This window comes from Corvus hawaiiensis, chromosome 3 (genome assembly GCF_020740725.1).
Source record: "Corvus hawaiiensis isolate bCorHaw1 chromosome 3, bCorHaw1.pri.cur, whole genome shotgun sequence".
In the NCBI taxonomy this organism is placed as follows: Eukaryota; Metazoa; Chordata; class Aves; order Passeriformes; family Corvidae; genus Corvus; species Corvus hawaiiensis.
Window position 1 is genome coordinate 7,622,645 of NC_063215.1, and position 17,063 is coordinate 7,639,707.

Here is a 17,063-nt window from a genome sequence, read left to right on the forward strand (position 1 = left end):
TCTGGTAAAAAAACAGTTGAGTGAGAATAGTTTTAACTAAAGAATTGATTAATTACCTTCTATAAACACTTCATTACAAACCCATGAACTTTTATATGGGAGTACCCCAGTGCAACACATTTTCCTATAGTGACTCTAATTCTCTAAATGACTTTTCTCACTGGAATATTGTTTTACAGTTTTTGAAAGGTGGAGCTATGGTGCTTCAAAATACAGAGGCATATTAATGTCTCTTGCTGAGAAAGATGGAAAAATTTGAAATCTAATTTCTAGCTCTGGGGAAAACCCCCAAACCATTAGTACTGCAAAAGACTCAGAGGTATTAAGTCTCTCTGTATTTCATAATTATCAGATCTGTGTTTTTCACTAGTGATGATTAAGCAATTATAGGTAGCCACCTGTAGATACTTATGAAGATAGGCTAAATTAAAATTCTAATGCATTTTAATTTCTACTTTTGATTATACTAGTAAAGTTATGAAACTCCTAAAAAGTATGAAACATTTTTCTCGATAGTAAAAGTTAACATTTTTCCAGGAATCCAGAGTATGCTTTTTTAACAAGAGATTTTATCTTTTCCATATTCTACTCATGAAACATTTTTCTTTATACTGCTCATTTTCTCAGACTGTAAAAGTTTAAAGTTGGTGATGTTCAGTGTAACAAAATTACTTTCCTATTAAAGAATATGTTCATGTGGAGGTATTAAAGGAAAAAAGAAGGAGAGTGACTAGCCTGTTAAAATTGCACACATACTTTATACAGTATTAAGGGAAAAGAAAGAGCAGTAACAGACCTATAAACCAAGACTGAAAATACACTATGTATCATATGATATAGTGAAAATGTAGGTAATTTTAACCGCAATGTGGAATTAATTTCTTAGTATTATCTTAATAAACCTGATTTCTTGGTATACAACACTGTCACCAGATTATGACCTGATACCTATTGGCAGGTGCTTTGTGGACCCTGACAATGAAGTATTAATTAATTAAATAAGCTTGTTTTTAGCTGGAGGCATGCTTGAGACAGGTGTGGCACAGCGGTGCTGTTTCATGGAAGGTGTTTGTGTTTCTGTGTGCACTAGGGTACTGTGGAGCTGACATAAAAGCACTTTGCACTGAGGCTGCCTTGATTGCCCTGAGACGCCGCTACCCCCAGATTTACATGAGCAGTCAGAAGCTGCAGCTGGACGTCTCCTCAGTGGTCCTCAGCGCGCAGGATTTCTACCACGCGATGCAGAACATTGTGCCTGCCTCCCAGCGCGCCGTGACGTCTTCAGGACACGCGCTGTCCCCCGTCATCAGGCCGCTCTTGGAACGGACCTTCACTAAGCTCCTCGAGGTCTTACACAAAGTGTTCCCTCACGCTGAATTCAGCCAGGGTGACAAAAGTGAAGGTATGTGGTTTGGGGTTTTTTGCAAATGCTGTTTCACTTTGCAGGTATTTTAGCTTCTCCACCTAGCCTTAAATCTCATGTGTATTTCCTTCAGTGTTGTTAGGATGTAAATACCACTTGCTCGAATGTTGCATAATTATTTCTGCTGATTCCAAGTTGTTGTAGAATCTAATGACCTGACCTATATAGAGTAAGGTCCCATGCGTGTAAGTGCCATCCAAAAAAAGAAAAAAGTAATTTACAATTTAAATACAAGAAATGATGGGGCATAACTAAAGGTCAGAACAAAAAAAAAATAGTGAGACAATGTTGCTGAGTGTAACAGGACCTGAAATTGGTGCTCCTGTCCTGAACATTGGTTAGCTATCCCTTGTCCTGTGCTTGCTGGTGGTGCAGAAGCTTTGGGGGGCTCACTGCTCAGCAGGTGTTTAGCTGAGATACCTGAGCCTATGTAATGTCATGTGCTGATCTAGAAGAAAGTCCTGAGACTTCCCTCTCCCTGAACTGGCCTGGTGCATTCCTGATCTTCCAAGCTGATTCTGTTGGCTTAGCAAGTGGAGAACTGTTTGCTGTTTTGTCAAGTTAGCTTTTTTTGCCAAATTTGTGAGTAAAATCAACTCACTAAGGGGTCGGTGAATGCCAGAAACCTGCTGCAATGGGAGCAGTGGGAGTGCACCAAGGAAGCCGGGAACAAGAAGGAATGTGGCTGGCTGTTTTGACTGGCAGTGAGTCAATAGGTGCTGGGGTTTTTTTACCCAACTGTTCTCTGAGACATGCTTTAATAGTTACCCAGGTCATTTCTTGGAAGTTAAGTGTTGAACAAGATACCTTGGCTTTGAGATCTGTTTATTCTGATACAGTCTACTGTTGTTATCTGGGATCATTCTCACCCCCCAGTTCCTGGGGTTGTGTGTGATTAACTTGAAAACAGCCCAGTCATAAAGCAAATCTTTCTTGACTTTCTTCTCATTCGTGTTCCAGAGCACGCTTTCAGCCTGCAGCCCAGGCAGCTTAAGCTGATCCTTATGGTGGCTGCTGCAGTTCTCCAGCCCAGCTGTGCATTTTTGCTCTATCTTTTCCACTTGCTTGAGTAGATCAGGTCCTTTGTTAAACTGTTTTAGCCAGAAAACTCATCCAAAAATGATGTACTTATGTGTTTTCTGCTGACTATGGGGTAGCAGGAGGTTTTAACAAGTGTTGGAGTTGGCCAGAGATGGGCCCTGGGAGCATGTGGTGGTAGGCAGGGGGAAATGAGCTGGCTTGCAGCTGCAGTTAGATCCTGTTGGGCTCCCTTGATTGTAACCAAAGTTATTTAAGATGCTTGAGTCTCTGTATGCTGTTAACCTGTTGGTAGCACCCAGTTTAGAGATCGTCATTCTTGTTGAAGAATTGGTTTAAGTTCAGAGTATTTTCTTTGGTTATATTTTTTACATTCCTATTTATTATTGCTCATTACTGCTAACAAATTGAATTTGGAAGCTTTAGTTGATTTAAATAGAAGTTTTACTAGATAATTTGCTGCTATGGGTACTTTTAAATGTTTGTAGGTAATTGATTTTGAAGATGTGTGAACTGAGGTTTCTTTTAGCATTTCCTTTAGTTTTTTTCTTACTGCCTTAAGTCCAAGAAGATATTGAATAACAAGCTTAATCTTTGTTAAAACCAGAAGAATCCACTTTCAGGTACAACAATTGTACATTGTGCAATGTAGATTACACAACTGGGCTTCAAATTTTCTTGAATTCAAAGCTAAGTATACAGCACATGCTTACAGATGTGCTTACAATCTGCACATCAGGTTTTCTGCATTTCACTAAGAATTCCTGTTTCTTGTAATTCAGTGAGTCAGATGCTCAAGCAGAGGACGTCACAGAGACTTGATGCTTGGGATTAAAAGATGAGCTACCTTTTAAAATAATTGTGTATTTTAGGAAGTGAAAGCTGTGTCCAGTGCATGAGCGTAGGACTTACTTGTGCCTACATTTGGTATACTGGAAATCCTGTCTGTTTTAGGGACTGTAGTGAGCCCAGAGGAAGAAGGCCTTTGTCCAGTTGATTTGGAGATCTCCACCCTTAGCTTTAGCTAAATATCCAGCAGGTTCTGTGCCATGTTTTCTTGCTGTGGACTAGCTTTTGGCCACTGCTTGGGGTCTGCAAGCCTTCTTCATCTTTGTTCCCTGAGGAATGATTGTCAGGTGTGTATCCCTTGACAAGGGATAGGACACATCCTCCTCCCATGCCAGCAGAATATCATTCCAGCCCAGCCTACTCTGAATCCGCTCTCTTACATCACACGGCCAGCTAAGGGAACCTTTGTTGTCTCTTAACAATTTTTCCTGGAACCCTGGGACAGTTTTTCCTGTGGCTTGGATGGCACCTCCATCCAACTCTTAACACTGCCTTGAAGGAGATTCCTTTGTCCCATGGTGATCGTCTGATCAGTGTGGCAGGACCTGTGCCATTGCCTCATGTTAGGCCAACAAGTCATGCAGCGGACTGTGTATTTGAGAATGATACTTGGATCTCTCTGTACTTCACACTTTAATTTCACAGCAATCTCTTTTCATAAGTGTCTATGGCTGACTTGAGCTGCTGTTGGGATGTCTGGTGGTTGTCCTGAGCAGCAGTGTGCTACAGTGACTCTGGGCTGCTCTCAGGAATGCTGCCCATCCATTGCAGAACGTTTTCTTGCTCAGCAGAGCTGGCCTCTGCAGTGCTCCTGCTGTGCAGCTGAGTGGCTGTGACCATTTTCATCCCATCATTGCACGCTTCCTTCCCGATGGGACTGAGAACGAGTGGCCTTGCATCGGGCAAAAGCAACTCAACTCCTTTCCAGGAGCAAATAAAGATCTTGCAGCAGTTCTTTTCCATTATTAAATCACACCAGGTAACTCTTAATCCCATTGCAGCTCTGGGAGCTAAATTAGCTGTACCTGATTTTCAACTGTTACCTGGTTGTTTTGTTTTAGTGCCATATTAGTATTTTTGCAGTTGTTAGTCTCTGCAGTGTGTCTTGTGAATATAATCAGTCTTTGAGATTTTTGCTTTTCAAGGTCTGTATAGAAAGTACTTCAGTTCATTGTGTTACTATATTAGCAAAGGAATTAAACTACGTAAAGGTATAGTATATGAATATGGAAGGCATTGAACTGATTTTGATAAAAAGTAATTTGATATTCTTCAGCAGATTATCAGAGGGTGGAAAACAATTCTTCATAAACACGTCTAGGTAGTCATGCTGAGAATAATTTTGGAAAAAGTGTACCTATGAGAATTTGGACACTTGGTACAAGTAAATAATTACAAAATTCTGTATAGTCTGAGGAATTACACATTTTATAGCTTCATCCTTGAAAAAACCTCTAGCTGTAAAATAAACCCAAAGGAAGTATTTCATAACAAGTTAAACTTTTTCATATTTGAGAAGTTGTTTAGCTTGATTGTTTAAAAAAATAAATTGTAATTATGATTAGACTTCTACAGCATTTAATTTGTTTTGATTTTTGAAGTAATAAGTACTTATTATTCCTAAGGCTGATACTTAGACAGTTTTAACTAATTTCTTTTACATTTGAAGATTTATTATAATTGACACAAAGAAAATTGTAGTATCTTGTCTTGTTTGTTGTACATGTACTTAGAAGTGATAAAGTTCTAATTAATACATCTCTTGGAACAGATGTACCAAGTCTAATATTAGATGATAGTGAAGATGAGAATGCTTCATCAATTTTTGAGACGAGCTGTCACTCAGGATCACCAAAGAAACAGTCATCAGCTGCTATACATAAACCCTACCTTCATTTTACAATGTGAGTGTTTCTCTAAATGCGTATAATTAGATAGATAAAACCAGGAGACTCTTACATCAGGAGAGCTAAAAAAGTTGTTTGCTTTGGGGTGGCATTGGTGTTCTGTAATGAAACTTGTAAGTGCACAGATAAGAGTTTTAGATGTGGGGGTGTTCTTGGGAAAGGCCACATCCTACACGCAGGAATCAGAAATGTTTTTCAATAGTAGGTTAGAAGTAAAGATAATAACTGCAATTCTTAATTTTAACAAACTACTTCAATTTGAAAGGTTAAGAACTGAGAAGAGATGTATGAGGGAAAATACTGGAGGGGTTGTGTGCTTTTTCTTCGTCCAAAGTATGGTTGAGCTTTGGTGTATGCATCTGTTTTGGAAGCATTTTGTATAATGAATGCATTCAGCATTTTTACTGTGCTTTTTTCATTGTTTTTTGTGGAAAGTTTCAGGAAAATGGGAATTTAGAAAATATGTGTGAAATTTGGATGAGTGTATCTTGTATAAATTGGACTGGCTACAGTAATTAACAATAATGAACATTTCTTGGTTTCGTGTTAAGAATAGTTTTGGACTACTTTATGTGGTAGTTTCTGCAGGGAGTTTGCTGAATAAAGTAAATGAAGTTAGAAAAACTGTTCATTAGTGGCACTGTTTAGTAGAGCCATCTCGTGGAAAACTGTTAAAATTTTTGTGCTAAATAATAATGCCAGAACAGAATTTATGGATAGTTGAGCTTAAAAATAAGGATTAAAGTTCAAACAGTTGGAGGGACATAGTTAAATATTCTAATGCCAAATTTAAGCTTTTGTTGTGAGCTTGGGAAGGGGGAAGTCAAACCCAGAACAACAATATATATTTGTGTGGATGTGTGCCTAAATAAAAGAATCACAAGGCTGTGCTTATTTTTGCAAAGTATGTAAGCCTCCCCTAATCTATTTTCTGAGCATTTTTGATTGTTATCTGTGTGTGTAACCACCACCACTAGAACTGAAAGCCAAAGGTCAGCAGTGTTCATTCCTGTCCCAAAATATTTAACATGAAGTAATACCAGCAAGTCTTGTTCCACTGCCCAAGTTCACTGATGGGCAGATAGAAATGCCTTAATGAGAGAAAATGCAAATTAATTAAAAACTTTCTTGTTTAATAATCAGTTTTCTATAAATGGAAAGGACTTTTAATGGAAAAACTTAATGCTTTTTTCTTCTTGTCTCATTTGTCCATAAAATTGGGCAAAAACACCAAGAGAAAGGAACAAACACAAAATCCTTTGTATGTACTGCTTAGAGTTTCTTCTCAACAACAAAAAACCAAAAAATAAGTTTTCCTTCTGTTCAGAAATCTACTGACTAGAAGTGTACAAATGCTAAAACAAATATGTTAAAATACATGACACATAGTGATTTTATTCAACCCTACTTCAGGTCCTTTTTCTTAAATAACCAATGAAATGTTCATTGGTTCTTGAAAATCTTGGGCGGCACTTAAGGGATGAAAGGGTTGACCTGGGATTCCTGAGGCTACCGAGGAGATACTTTAGTAGTTAGGACTGACCTAGACATGATTCAATTGCTGTCTTTACTGGATGTCCAATAAATTTTCTTATATGATCAAGGAATTACTTTTAAATAAACTGGTTATAATGAAAATTGTTATGAATTTAGTATATATCATAGCTTCACACAGATGAGTTTGAATTTAGTGGTTGTGGAAACAAAGATAAGACAAATCTTGAGTTACTGGCACCTGAAGTAGTTTTGAGTGATAGTAGTGTTAGTTGATGTTTTCAGACTGTTGTAGGAAGCTATTACCCATTACTGAAAGTCTTATGGATTCTAAAATATCTCCTATATATCCGTCCATTGATAGCATTGGTATGTTAATTGACTTTTGTAACTGTTGTTCTGTTGCAGGTCAGCTTATCACCAGCCAACCTCTTACAGACCAAGATTACTGCTCTCTGGGGAAAGAGGTTCAGGTCAGACTTCGCACCTTGCTCCAGCACTATTGCACACCCTGGAAAAATTCTCCGTACACAGGCTCGACCTGCCAGCTCTTTATTCAGTCAGTGCCAAAACGCCTGAAGAGTCATGTGCACAGGTGATATTTCAGATTCCCTTGTAATGAGTCAATTATGTAATTCTGGTTGCATCAATATAAAGGCAGCCAGATGGAATAATGTAACTTAAAGTCCAGGTTTTCATATGCTCCTTCTATTTTCCTGTTTAAAAGAAAAAGGTCTCTAGGGGGTGATGGAGATCTCTCTAGTAACTAGTGAATGTAATTACATTTTTAACCTGCCCCCTCATCACATACCTAGTGCTGAGTAAATTTAATCTGGGTGTTCAGTGCTTGATGTTGTGTATGGATTGTTGTGCTGTGGTTCTAGATTCATTTGCTTAGTTTTAAATGTTTTACATTTCCAAATAGCTTGTGGTGAATATTGCATGAATTGCAAAACAGTTTTTAAAACTTAAGTATTTTTAAAACAAAGTCGTTGCTTTGTAGTCTCCCTGGCACATTGACATTAAATATTTGACTGCTGTAGCTGAGTCGCAAACACTTGTTTAGAAAGTCTTTAGATAATTCTATTCTGCTGGAACATTTGTCTATAAAATACCACGAAGATGAGTCATTTTCTAATGCACAAGAACTTTGTTACTCACAACTGATGGTAACAATTAGTTCCTTAGTTGAAATGTCACTGTTTCTTTTAATTAGATCTTCCGTGAGGCTCGAAGAACAGTACCAAGTATAGTTTACATGCCTCATATTGGTGATTGGTGGGAAGCTGTCAGTGAAACTGTGAGAGCTACTTTCCTAACTTTGCTGCAAGATATACCATCTTTCTCACCTATATTTCTACTGTCTACCTCTGAGTCCATGTTTAGTGATTTGCCTGAAGAGGTACGTTTATCATGAAAGGAGGAATTGTTAGGGAGTTCTGTGTTCTTCTGAATGTTTTAATCATGTAAAATCATTTTGTTTTGTAGTGGTTTTCTAACTTAATTTAAAATATGTCATACAGAAAATATGATAATAATTAAATGTTAGTAATTTTCCTTAATGTGGGATGTATGTCTGTATTACTGATTTTCATAAGCTCCATGCTACTCTTCTGGGAAGACAAAATTGTTTATTTTGTCAGTTGTTCTTTTTGACAAATGACTCCATTATAATTAAATGCAGATTTAGTCTAAAGGCCTGACCTTGAGCATTACATTTTCTGAGGCTCCAGATGGGGGAGGGTTCCTGGTTTTTCTCCTTAACATTTTCTGTGATTATTTTTTTTTCTCCTCCTGCCCTTTTATTCTCCTTTTACTGCAGGAGTGGCCATTGTTAGGATCATGGGATACTACAAGTTTCATTACTTTAGAAAATTCAGTGAGAATTACAAGTATTTGTCTTCCCTTTGCTGTGAACACAGCTTTAGGTAGAGTTTACTGTCTCCTGTCATGTGGCTGATTTTGAAAAGTTTGTGACTAGTATTACAATATGGTCATTGTTCATGTCTTTTTCAGTGGGCTCAGTTTTCTTACGGCTTTTTTTTTTTAGGTGAAATGTATTTTCAGAATCCAGTATGAAGAGGTTTTTTATATTCAAAGACCAAGTGAAGAAGACAGATTGCGATTTTTCAAAGGCTTAATTCTTGATGAGGCAGCAATGCCCCCACCAAGAAGGAAACAGGCTGGTAAACTAAGTTACAGTAAAACCAATAATAATGTGATCCTATTGTTTTATTTTGTGTTCCTTTCCTTTTTAAAAAGGTGTGGATAGTTAACAGTTAGTGTAATTACCATGTGACAGCATTAATCAGTGCCCAGAATAAATTTCAGAGTTACAGTTAACAGTTGTGGAAGATGGAGAGTTGTGGGGTCAAGGATGCAGTGATAGTTAGATCCACAATGCATATTAAATACATATAATGAAATTGGGAGTGGCATAATCCCAAGAGCCACTGTGGTGTTAATGTTTCCATTGTCTGACTTCTTGTTTTTTTCCCTAGCTCTTCGTGCTCTGGAAGTTCTTCCTCTTGCACTGCCGTGTCCTGCCCGGGAGCTGTCGGAAGCAGAGAAGCAGCGGATGGAGGACCAGGAGGAGAACACCCTGCGGGAGCTGCGGTTGTTTCTCAGGGATGTCACCAAGAGGCTGGCCACAGACAAACGCTTTAACATCTTCAGCAAACCGGTGGATATTGAAGAGGTCTTGTTTCAGTAATGTGCAAACAATGAAGTTGAAAATATTAGAAAAAGAATGCAAAATAAAAAAAGGAAATGGCTGAGTTAATTAGAAAAATAGATGTTTTATTCATGATCCATCCAATCTAAGATGCTGCTTTTTAGCTGATGATACAGTCACAGCCTCATTGTCTATGATGCAAGGATTTGGAGCATGTTCTATTACCAGTGGCCCCAGTGCATTCCTGTGCTTTTTATAACTGAAATGAGCATTTTAAAATGCCAACACTCCTGTTCCTGCCAGTGCTCCTGAAATACTTGAAACCATAAATAAAATTCTTTAATAAAAACTTTTACAGCATTATAATCATAAACATGATAATACTGGGAAAGTGATCTGTGTTCTGTAATGCATTCAGCATTAATAGTATTGTTGCATAATTTCAGCAGCAATGCTTGTGGATGCCATTAATCACAGATGGTAGCACATTATAAGGCATTAACTGGTCGATTATGGACTGTACACACCTAACTGATGAGACGGTTTGATCTGCAAATCTATTTTCAAGTGCTGCTGTATGAATAGGATTGTATTTGGTCTGACTTTGAGATCAGATGCTGGCCCCCTGCAAGCATTGCACGCTTGCTACCTGCAAAAAAAGATCCCTACTTTTTTTCTGAAGAGAGAAGCAACTCTTTTGGAAGACATTAAAAGATGAATATGGGACATCAGAAGTCCATCATTGTAAAAAGCAGATTTGGAGTGTAAATTCCTTGCAGGATGGAACAGGCAGGATGGAACAGGCAGAATGGAACAGGCGTCTTTTATGGGCTGATGCAGTCCTCTCTTGATTTGAGCTTTCCATAGTGTTCCATAGCTGACTGTTTTTGAAAGCCTGGTGAGCTGTTTAATGTGGCAACCTACAGTGTGAGCATGGTCTGAGCAGTAACTTGGTTTGATTTTTCCTGTGAAACTGTTTGGGAGGTCCATTATTGTAGGAAACTCTTCATACTTGTAGTAAAGGTAGTTCCTTTCTGTCAAGACTATGGTCTAAACTTACATGAATAAGGGCACATAGAGAAGGAATAAGTCCATGTTTTGTAGATGGAGAGAACAGAAATGTGATTTTGTTATTTGAAGACTTGCCAGAATGCCGCTAATATATCACAGCACCAGAAGTCAAATGTAATCCTTTTTGTCCCACCTGCTGCATTCAGCACAGGACTAGCCTTTCCTTTTCTACAACAGCTTGTCTGCTTGACTTCCTTAGAAAATGTGTTAGGTTTGTTCCACTCCTGCTTGCATTGCAGAGAATGCTGCTGTGTGATAAGTCAAGGATTTTCCTGACTAAATCAGCAGCAATATTTACAGCTTCCAGTGAGGATTTTCTGATGCTGTGCTAACAAGAAAAGGAAGCCTGTGCCTTGGCTTTCCAGTCCCTGAACCAGATATCGTCATGTTTCTGTAAAGGGAGACCAAAAGAGAATTTTTGCCATTTTAATTTGTCAAAATAAATTTCAGTATCTGTATTTAAGGAATTAAGTGACACATTGCTGTCCACTGAAATAATGCATTAATATTAGTTTATGTTGTAATATCTGTCTGCAGCCACTATATTAAAAAAAAAAATTTACAGAACCATTATGGCTTGATCTGAATATGTATTTAACTCTTAAGTGCTTTGGCAGTGACCATCATATGTGGGTGATTTAAAAAGAAAAAAATGCAGTACTGTTTTAGAGGCTGCCAGTGTTTTTAATTAATTCTAATCTAAATCACACTGAAACATTCAAATATATATATTTTTTTCCCCTTGAAGTAAATAAGAAATTCATAAATTTTTTGGGTGAACTTTGTAACAGCAGCTGTGCTGATGCATTTGACTATTAAGGCTGAAACCCTTATGGTATCATTAATTCTGTTAAACACTTTTTAGTGTGCCCTGGTGGTTGCTGAATCTCCAGTTACGATCTAAGCTCATAGTAAACTCTGACACAAGGCTTTTTCTTTGGATTGTCCTTCTGTACAGCCAATCTAACATCTGCAATCAATAAAACCTGACTTTTCTTTGTTTAACAAGTGATTGAAGAAACTATTTTATAGAAGGTATTTAAAAGCTGATAATTTGGCTGTTTAGTCTAATGAGAACCTTACCTACAAAGTGAACAAAATAGAGCTTCCCTAATTTTTCCTAGGGCTTCAAGTTAGTCTGATGGGTTTTGCTTTTTTAGTACATGACAGTCTTATAGCACCATAAAAATCTATAACTAAATCAGTCTAAAATGAAAAATACATTTACATTAAAGTGTATTCCCTCAAAAATACTGTTTAATTAATTTTGAAAGATAAATTGGTGAGCTCCTGAAGGAAAGCAGCTTTGGAAATGCCATGTTCTTAGCCTGATAAAACTTTCATTTTTAGCATAAATTTGCTTAGAAATCAAAATGTTTAGTTAATATCTTAGAGTTAAGCATGTGGAATAAATCCAAGTATAAAGATGTGATTGTCATTGTTCAATAAGAATGCATATGGTCCTGTGTCATTTCTGTGTGCTGTTTGTTTATAGGTTTCAGATTACCTTGAGGTTATCAAAGAGCCAATGGACCTGTCAACAGTAATAACCAAAATTGATAAACACAACTACTTAACAGCCAAGGATTTTCTAACAGACATTGACCTGATCTGCAGCAATGCATTGGAGTACAATCCAGACAAAGATCCTGGAGGTAAGAATCTACTTCTTTTGGCCTACCTAGACCTGAAAGCCTGGTATTTAATCCCGTATTTTGTTGCTATTCTGGCATTTAGATAAGCTGCATGGTTTGTGATAATTAGGATAAGCAAGTCCTAAGGGGTCTGTGCTTTTAGTATTCTAAGGCATGTAGTGCACCTGGGGGACATTAGAAGAGCAGGAAAACTACAGCATTCAGAGCTGTTCTCTAATAAATTATGTTTTGTAGTTCCCTTTCAAATTTGATAGCTCCTTTTTCATATATGGACTCTGTATATGCAACAAAACCCCACTGTAATTTGGAGAGCTCTGTAGAGAATCCTCACACAATCTGGCAGTGGCCTGCTGTATTTCCATGTTAGCTTAGAACATGAAATTTGTACACAGAAATTAAAATCTATGTATTTGGGGATAGAAATAAAACAGGATAAATCACCAGGCAAGGAAGTCAGTTGCAGCTGATTAGGAGACATTAGACAGTATTGTCTTGACAAAATGTGATGGGATGCTTTCAATTAAAAAGGAATTTGTAGACTGAAATGCATGTAAAACCTGTTCACACTCCAAACTAAGGAAAGAACATCATTGTGTGCTCTTTGCTAGGGCTGTCTTACAGTGCACATTGCCAAAAGAAAGCCTTTCAGCCAGCAGCTTCAAGAGTCATCAACAAAGCATCAACACAAAGCACCCTTTTAATGTAGGGTTCTATTTAATATATGTGATATTTGGACATCAGGGTCGATCTACACATGTAGTCCAATGTGTTAAAAAGTTCCTCATGAAATCTTATGAAATTGGTTTACCAGGTTAAAGCCTGATTTTTCTGTATTTTTCTTCTCAAAATTTTTGATTTTCTGAGGCATTTTGCCAGTGTCTCATGTGTGGCCTAGATACAGTATAGTCTGGTCAGACTTGTTTCACGTTGCCTTTTGAACCCAGTTCATATTCGTAGAAGATAATTTTTTCAGTTTATGATGCATTATTTTCTTTCAACTAAAAAAAAGTCCATTTATTTTGTGTTCCTGATAACACGCTTTCGAGGACTTCTAATGGGCAATTGATATGAACCAATTAAAGCCTTTGGTGGGCACTTGGCATTCTGACTGTATCTGAAGAGCACCTGTTTTAGGGATATTTTGATTTTCCTTGCTGTCAGAACTGAGCTGGGAGAAATTGATCTGGCTCTTCCTAGATTCAGTTTTGGATAGGAGGTGATGAAAAATTGTTCTGTGCTCTGCTATTAACAACAGAGCATGTATTTGCTCTTCTGGCATGTGGGATTTCTTGGGCTGTTGTGTGAACACACCTGAAACAGCACATTATGGCTGTTCGGAGGAAGCATTCCATGCATTCAGATCTATTCATTTAATGAATATTAACCTATAAATGTACACATTCTTTAAAGCTGGGCATATATGCTTGCTTCTGCTTCATGCTTGAATTTGCAGAAGACTCATACTGTACCTGCTTCTGTCCTGTTGTTAAGCTGGAAAAGCAGTGGGAGGACCAGACTAACTGATTTTATCTGCAGTCTGGATGTCAAAAACTGGTTGCTTTGCGCTTTTTTCCTGGTACTTTGCTATAAAATTTCAGACAGGTTCTGTAGTAATACATGTTGGGGTTTTCTCCCTCCATTGTTTGACTGGGAAATGTTCTTGAAGGCATGGAAACATAACCACTGTATGTTGGACATGAGTGTTTGCCTCTTTGAAGCACTGCTTGGGGGAAAGCCTTGCCCATCATAGGATTAGAGGAAAGTGGTGGTTTAGTCAAACACCCTGATTTGATTCCTTTTTTTTCCTCTCCCCTCCCCTCCCTTCCTTCTTTGCAAGGCCTTCTTAAACATTATTATCTCTCCAGAACTTTGAAGCTTAATATCTCAAAATTATGTCTGGAATGAATGCAGGGTGGTTTTTTGGTGATCATAAACCATAATGCTTCACAAATATGTGGGCAAAACCTTCCAACTTCCAGTATATTTAGTGGGCAGTAGTTTTCCCCAGAAAACATTGGGCTCTTTTGAGGTGGATACTGGATAGTCTTTCACTCAGCAGTTTTTCCAGCTGTAAAGTTTGCTGTTTCTAGAATTACAAATATTGCAAAATAAATATTTAGTGATATTCTTAATTGTTGTCTTTAAAGATTATTAAAACATTAAGTCTGCCAGTTGTAGAATATGTTTTAGACATGAATGTTGATGGCAACTGTTGAAGTACCTGCAACAGCTGGAAAAAGTAATTCAGTATGGATGGATTGACAAATGAAATATGTTTGTACTGAAGTTAAACAATGAGTGTTGTAGGTTTCATTGAAAAGCTACATTCTAGATGTCAATTTTCTCCACATATGGGCTTAGTTATTAAGTTACGATTACTTTTCAAATTTCAACAGTGGAATAATTTGTTTTGTGTGTTTCAAAGGTAGGGGAACTGGTCTGTTTTTTCCTGAGTTGCATTTAGGCTTCCAGCATGGGCAATTTAGGCCTGAAAATGTAGCACACTTGAGGCTTGTTTCTTGCCAGTTTTTTTTTAATGGATTAAAATGAGAAACAGCTACTCAGTGTAAGGAATAAAAGAATGTGTTTTAGCACGGTTTTGATTAGTTGTTAAATAATAATTAAGCAATAATTTTGGGTTAAAGAAAAAAACAACAGGGAAAGAACATAAGTGAGCTAGATCTACCTTACAGATGTAGATGATGTCCAGTGTGATTTTGCAGTCAGTATAACTGTGAATATTCCTAGACCCCAGTGGGTAAATTAATTCCTGGACAAGTCTGTTGTTACTTTGGGACTCTTTGCACTCCACTCGATTATGCTGTGTAGATCTGCCTGTGGAAACTGGCTACACCTGATAGCAAGTTGATTTAGGTGTGTTCATAATTCACTATTTGCATTTGTTTATAGATGCCAGCATGGATTAAAGTAGCAATTTATACTTTAGAAAACTCCTATATCTCTTCAATAGCTGGGTTGTGATTTTTGAGTGTACTGTGGTTTTGATTGATCTGCATTTTCATACATCTGTAGTTTTTCCCAATTACTTCTGTTTCTATCAGTGTTGTAATATACAATACAAACCAACATAGAAATGCTAAGGAATTTTTGTAATTGTGGTAAAAAAGTGTGCTGTCCTGTTTTCTAGATAAAATAATTAGACATAGAGCGTGTACTTTGAAGGACACTGCTCATGCCATCATTGCTGCTGAACTGGATCCAGAATTTAATAAGATGTGTGAAGAAATCAAGGAAGCAAGAAGAAAAAGAGGTATGTTTAACTTCAGTTATCGTAACACAACATATATAGAGGTCCTCTATGGACAGATAGGAATGGCCTCATATTCACAAGCCCTGGATCTTGTGGACCCAGTATTTATTGAAGGGACAACACAGTGGGGCAGAAGCAATTCAGGAGGTTTCTAGAATGAGTAGAGGACAACTTCCTTCTCCAAGTTACAGAGGAGGCACCAAGAAGAGGTGCTGTGCTGGACCTTGTTCCCACCAACAAGGAGGGGCTGGGGAATGTAAAGCTCAAGAGCAGCTGGGCTGCAGTGACCATGAAGTGGTGAGATTTGAGATCCTTAGGGTTGCAAGGGGGTTGCACAGCAAAGCTCAGTACCTTGGACTTCAGGAGAGCTGGCTTGGTAGAGTCCCATGGGATAAAGCCCTGGAGGGAAGAGGGGCCCAGGAAAGCTGGTTAATACTCAAGGATTGCCTCCTCCAAACTCAGGAGTGATGTTTCCCAACAAAGAGGAAGTTAGGCAAACACATCAGGAGGCCTGTGTGGATGAGTAAGTTGATTCTGGACAAACTTAAACACAAAAGGAAGGCCTGCAGAGAGTGGAAACAGAGAAATACAGAGGGAGGAATACAGAGAAACTGAGCAGCCAGGGATCAGGTTAGGAAACAACCCATACATCCACATTAAAGGGAGCATGATGTTGACAATCCAACAGCCCAGAGCTGGGAGATATAGCCACCTACTGAGTTAATGGAGTTGGCTTCAACTTGTAGTCCAAAGATGTCCAAGTCTGTGTACAGCTTCTAAAGTGACCAGGGAAAGTTATCAAAAGTCCAAACATATTCCTGGTGTGGGAACAGTGTTCTGTTTACATGAAAAGAGTCTACCTCCATGGAAAAGTTTTAAAGTTTTGAAAGTTGAAAAAGGTTGAAAATCACTGAACTATAACATTAGAACAAAATTTCATGCTGATTTAGGGATTACTGATTTCAATAATTCCAGCTTTACCTTGGCAAGTTGTTTCCTGCTTTTGGTATAAAGCTCCATTATTTGATTTCTAGGCTGAATTGGCTGGTCTTAACTTTCAGCTGCTGGTTCTTGAAATACTTCTGTTGGTAGACTGAGGACCCTTTATTAATAAATTTCTTTGAACTATGCAAGTGTCTATAGGCTTTCTCTTCTTCAGGTTAAAATGGATACAGTTCTTTTTATTTTCCTATTCAGTCATGCATGTTTTTGTCTAATTTTGTGCAAGCTTGCAATGTGTGTCTTGAATTGTGGATAAATGCACCAATTGTAATCCGCTGTGGTTGTAAAACAGAGCTAATATAATGCCTTCATTTCTTCTCTGTACTTTTCTATTAGAACTATAAGAATATTCACAATTCTGGCTGCAGTGTCATGCTGTGAGCTGTGCTTGGTTAATTATCCAAGACCCCATGACTGTTAAAGGTTATTGCTTCCGAGGTTAAAGTAAATGTTTTTAAGAGCTCTTTGTTACAGAGAATGACTCTATGGCTTGTAGCCGTTTCTTGAAAGTTTGCAAGAACTGGAATGCTGCCCTCCTTTTTGTGACAGTGGCCCAGTAATAGATATTTCTGGGGACAAAGCCTGCAGATTCTGTCGAAAGAAGGGCAATGTCTTAAGTCATAATTAAGGCTGATGGTATCATGCAATGAACTTGTTAAATCAGAAAAAGCAGGTACCA

The 17,063-nt window shown here is 37.9% G+C and overlaps 1 protein-coding gene across 2 annotated transcripts in view; it reads left to right on the forward strand.

The window, feature by feature from the left end:
• ATAD2B (ATPase family AAA domain containing 2B) overlaps positions 1-17,063 on the forward strand; it is a 75,390-nt gene that overhangs the window by 36,114 nt on the left and 22,213 nt on the right. Inside the window, exons 16-23 of one of the 2 annotated variants that reach the window (XM_048297702.1) lie at positions 1,091-1,402; positions 5,082-5,214; positions 7,120-7,306; positions 7,928-8,113; positions 8,762-8,897; positions 9,213-9,394; positions 11,952-12,111; positions 15,260-15,382. In XM_048297702.1, coding sequence (XP_048153659.1) covers positions 1,091-1,402; positions 5,082-5,214; positions 7,120-7,306; positions 7,928-8,113; positions 8,762-8,897; positions 9,213-9,394; positions 11,952-12,111; positions 15,260-15,382 — 1,419 coding nt within the window. Of the gene's footprint in view, positions 1-1,090; positions 1,403-5,081; positions 5,215-7,119; positions 7,307-7,927; positions 8,114-8,761; positions 8,898-9,212; positions 9,410-11,951; positions 12,112-15,259; positions 15,383-17,063 lie in introns of both variants that reach the window. The other variant, XM_048297701.1, reaches the window with a different exon arrangement.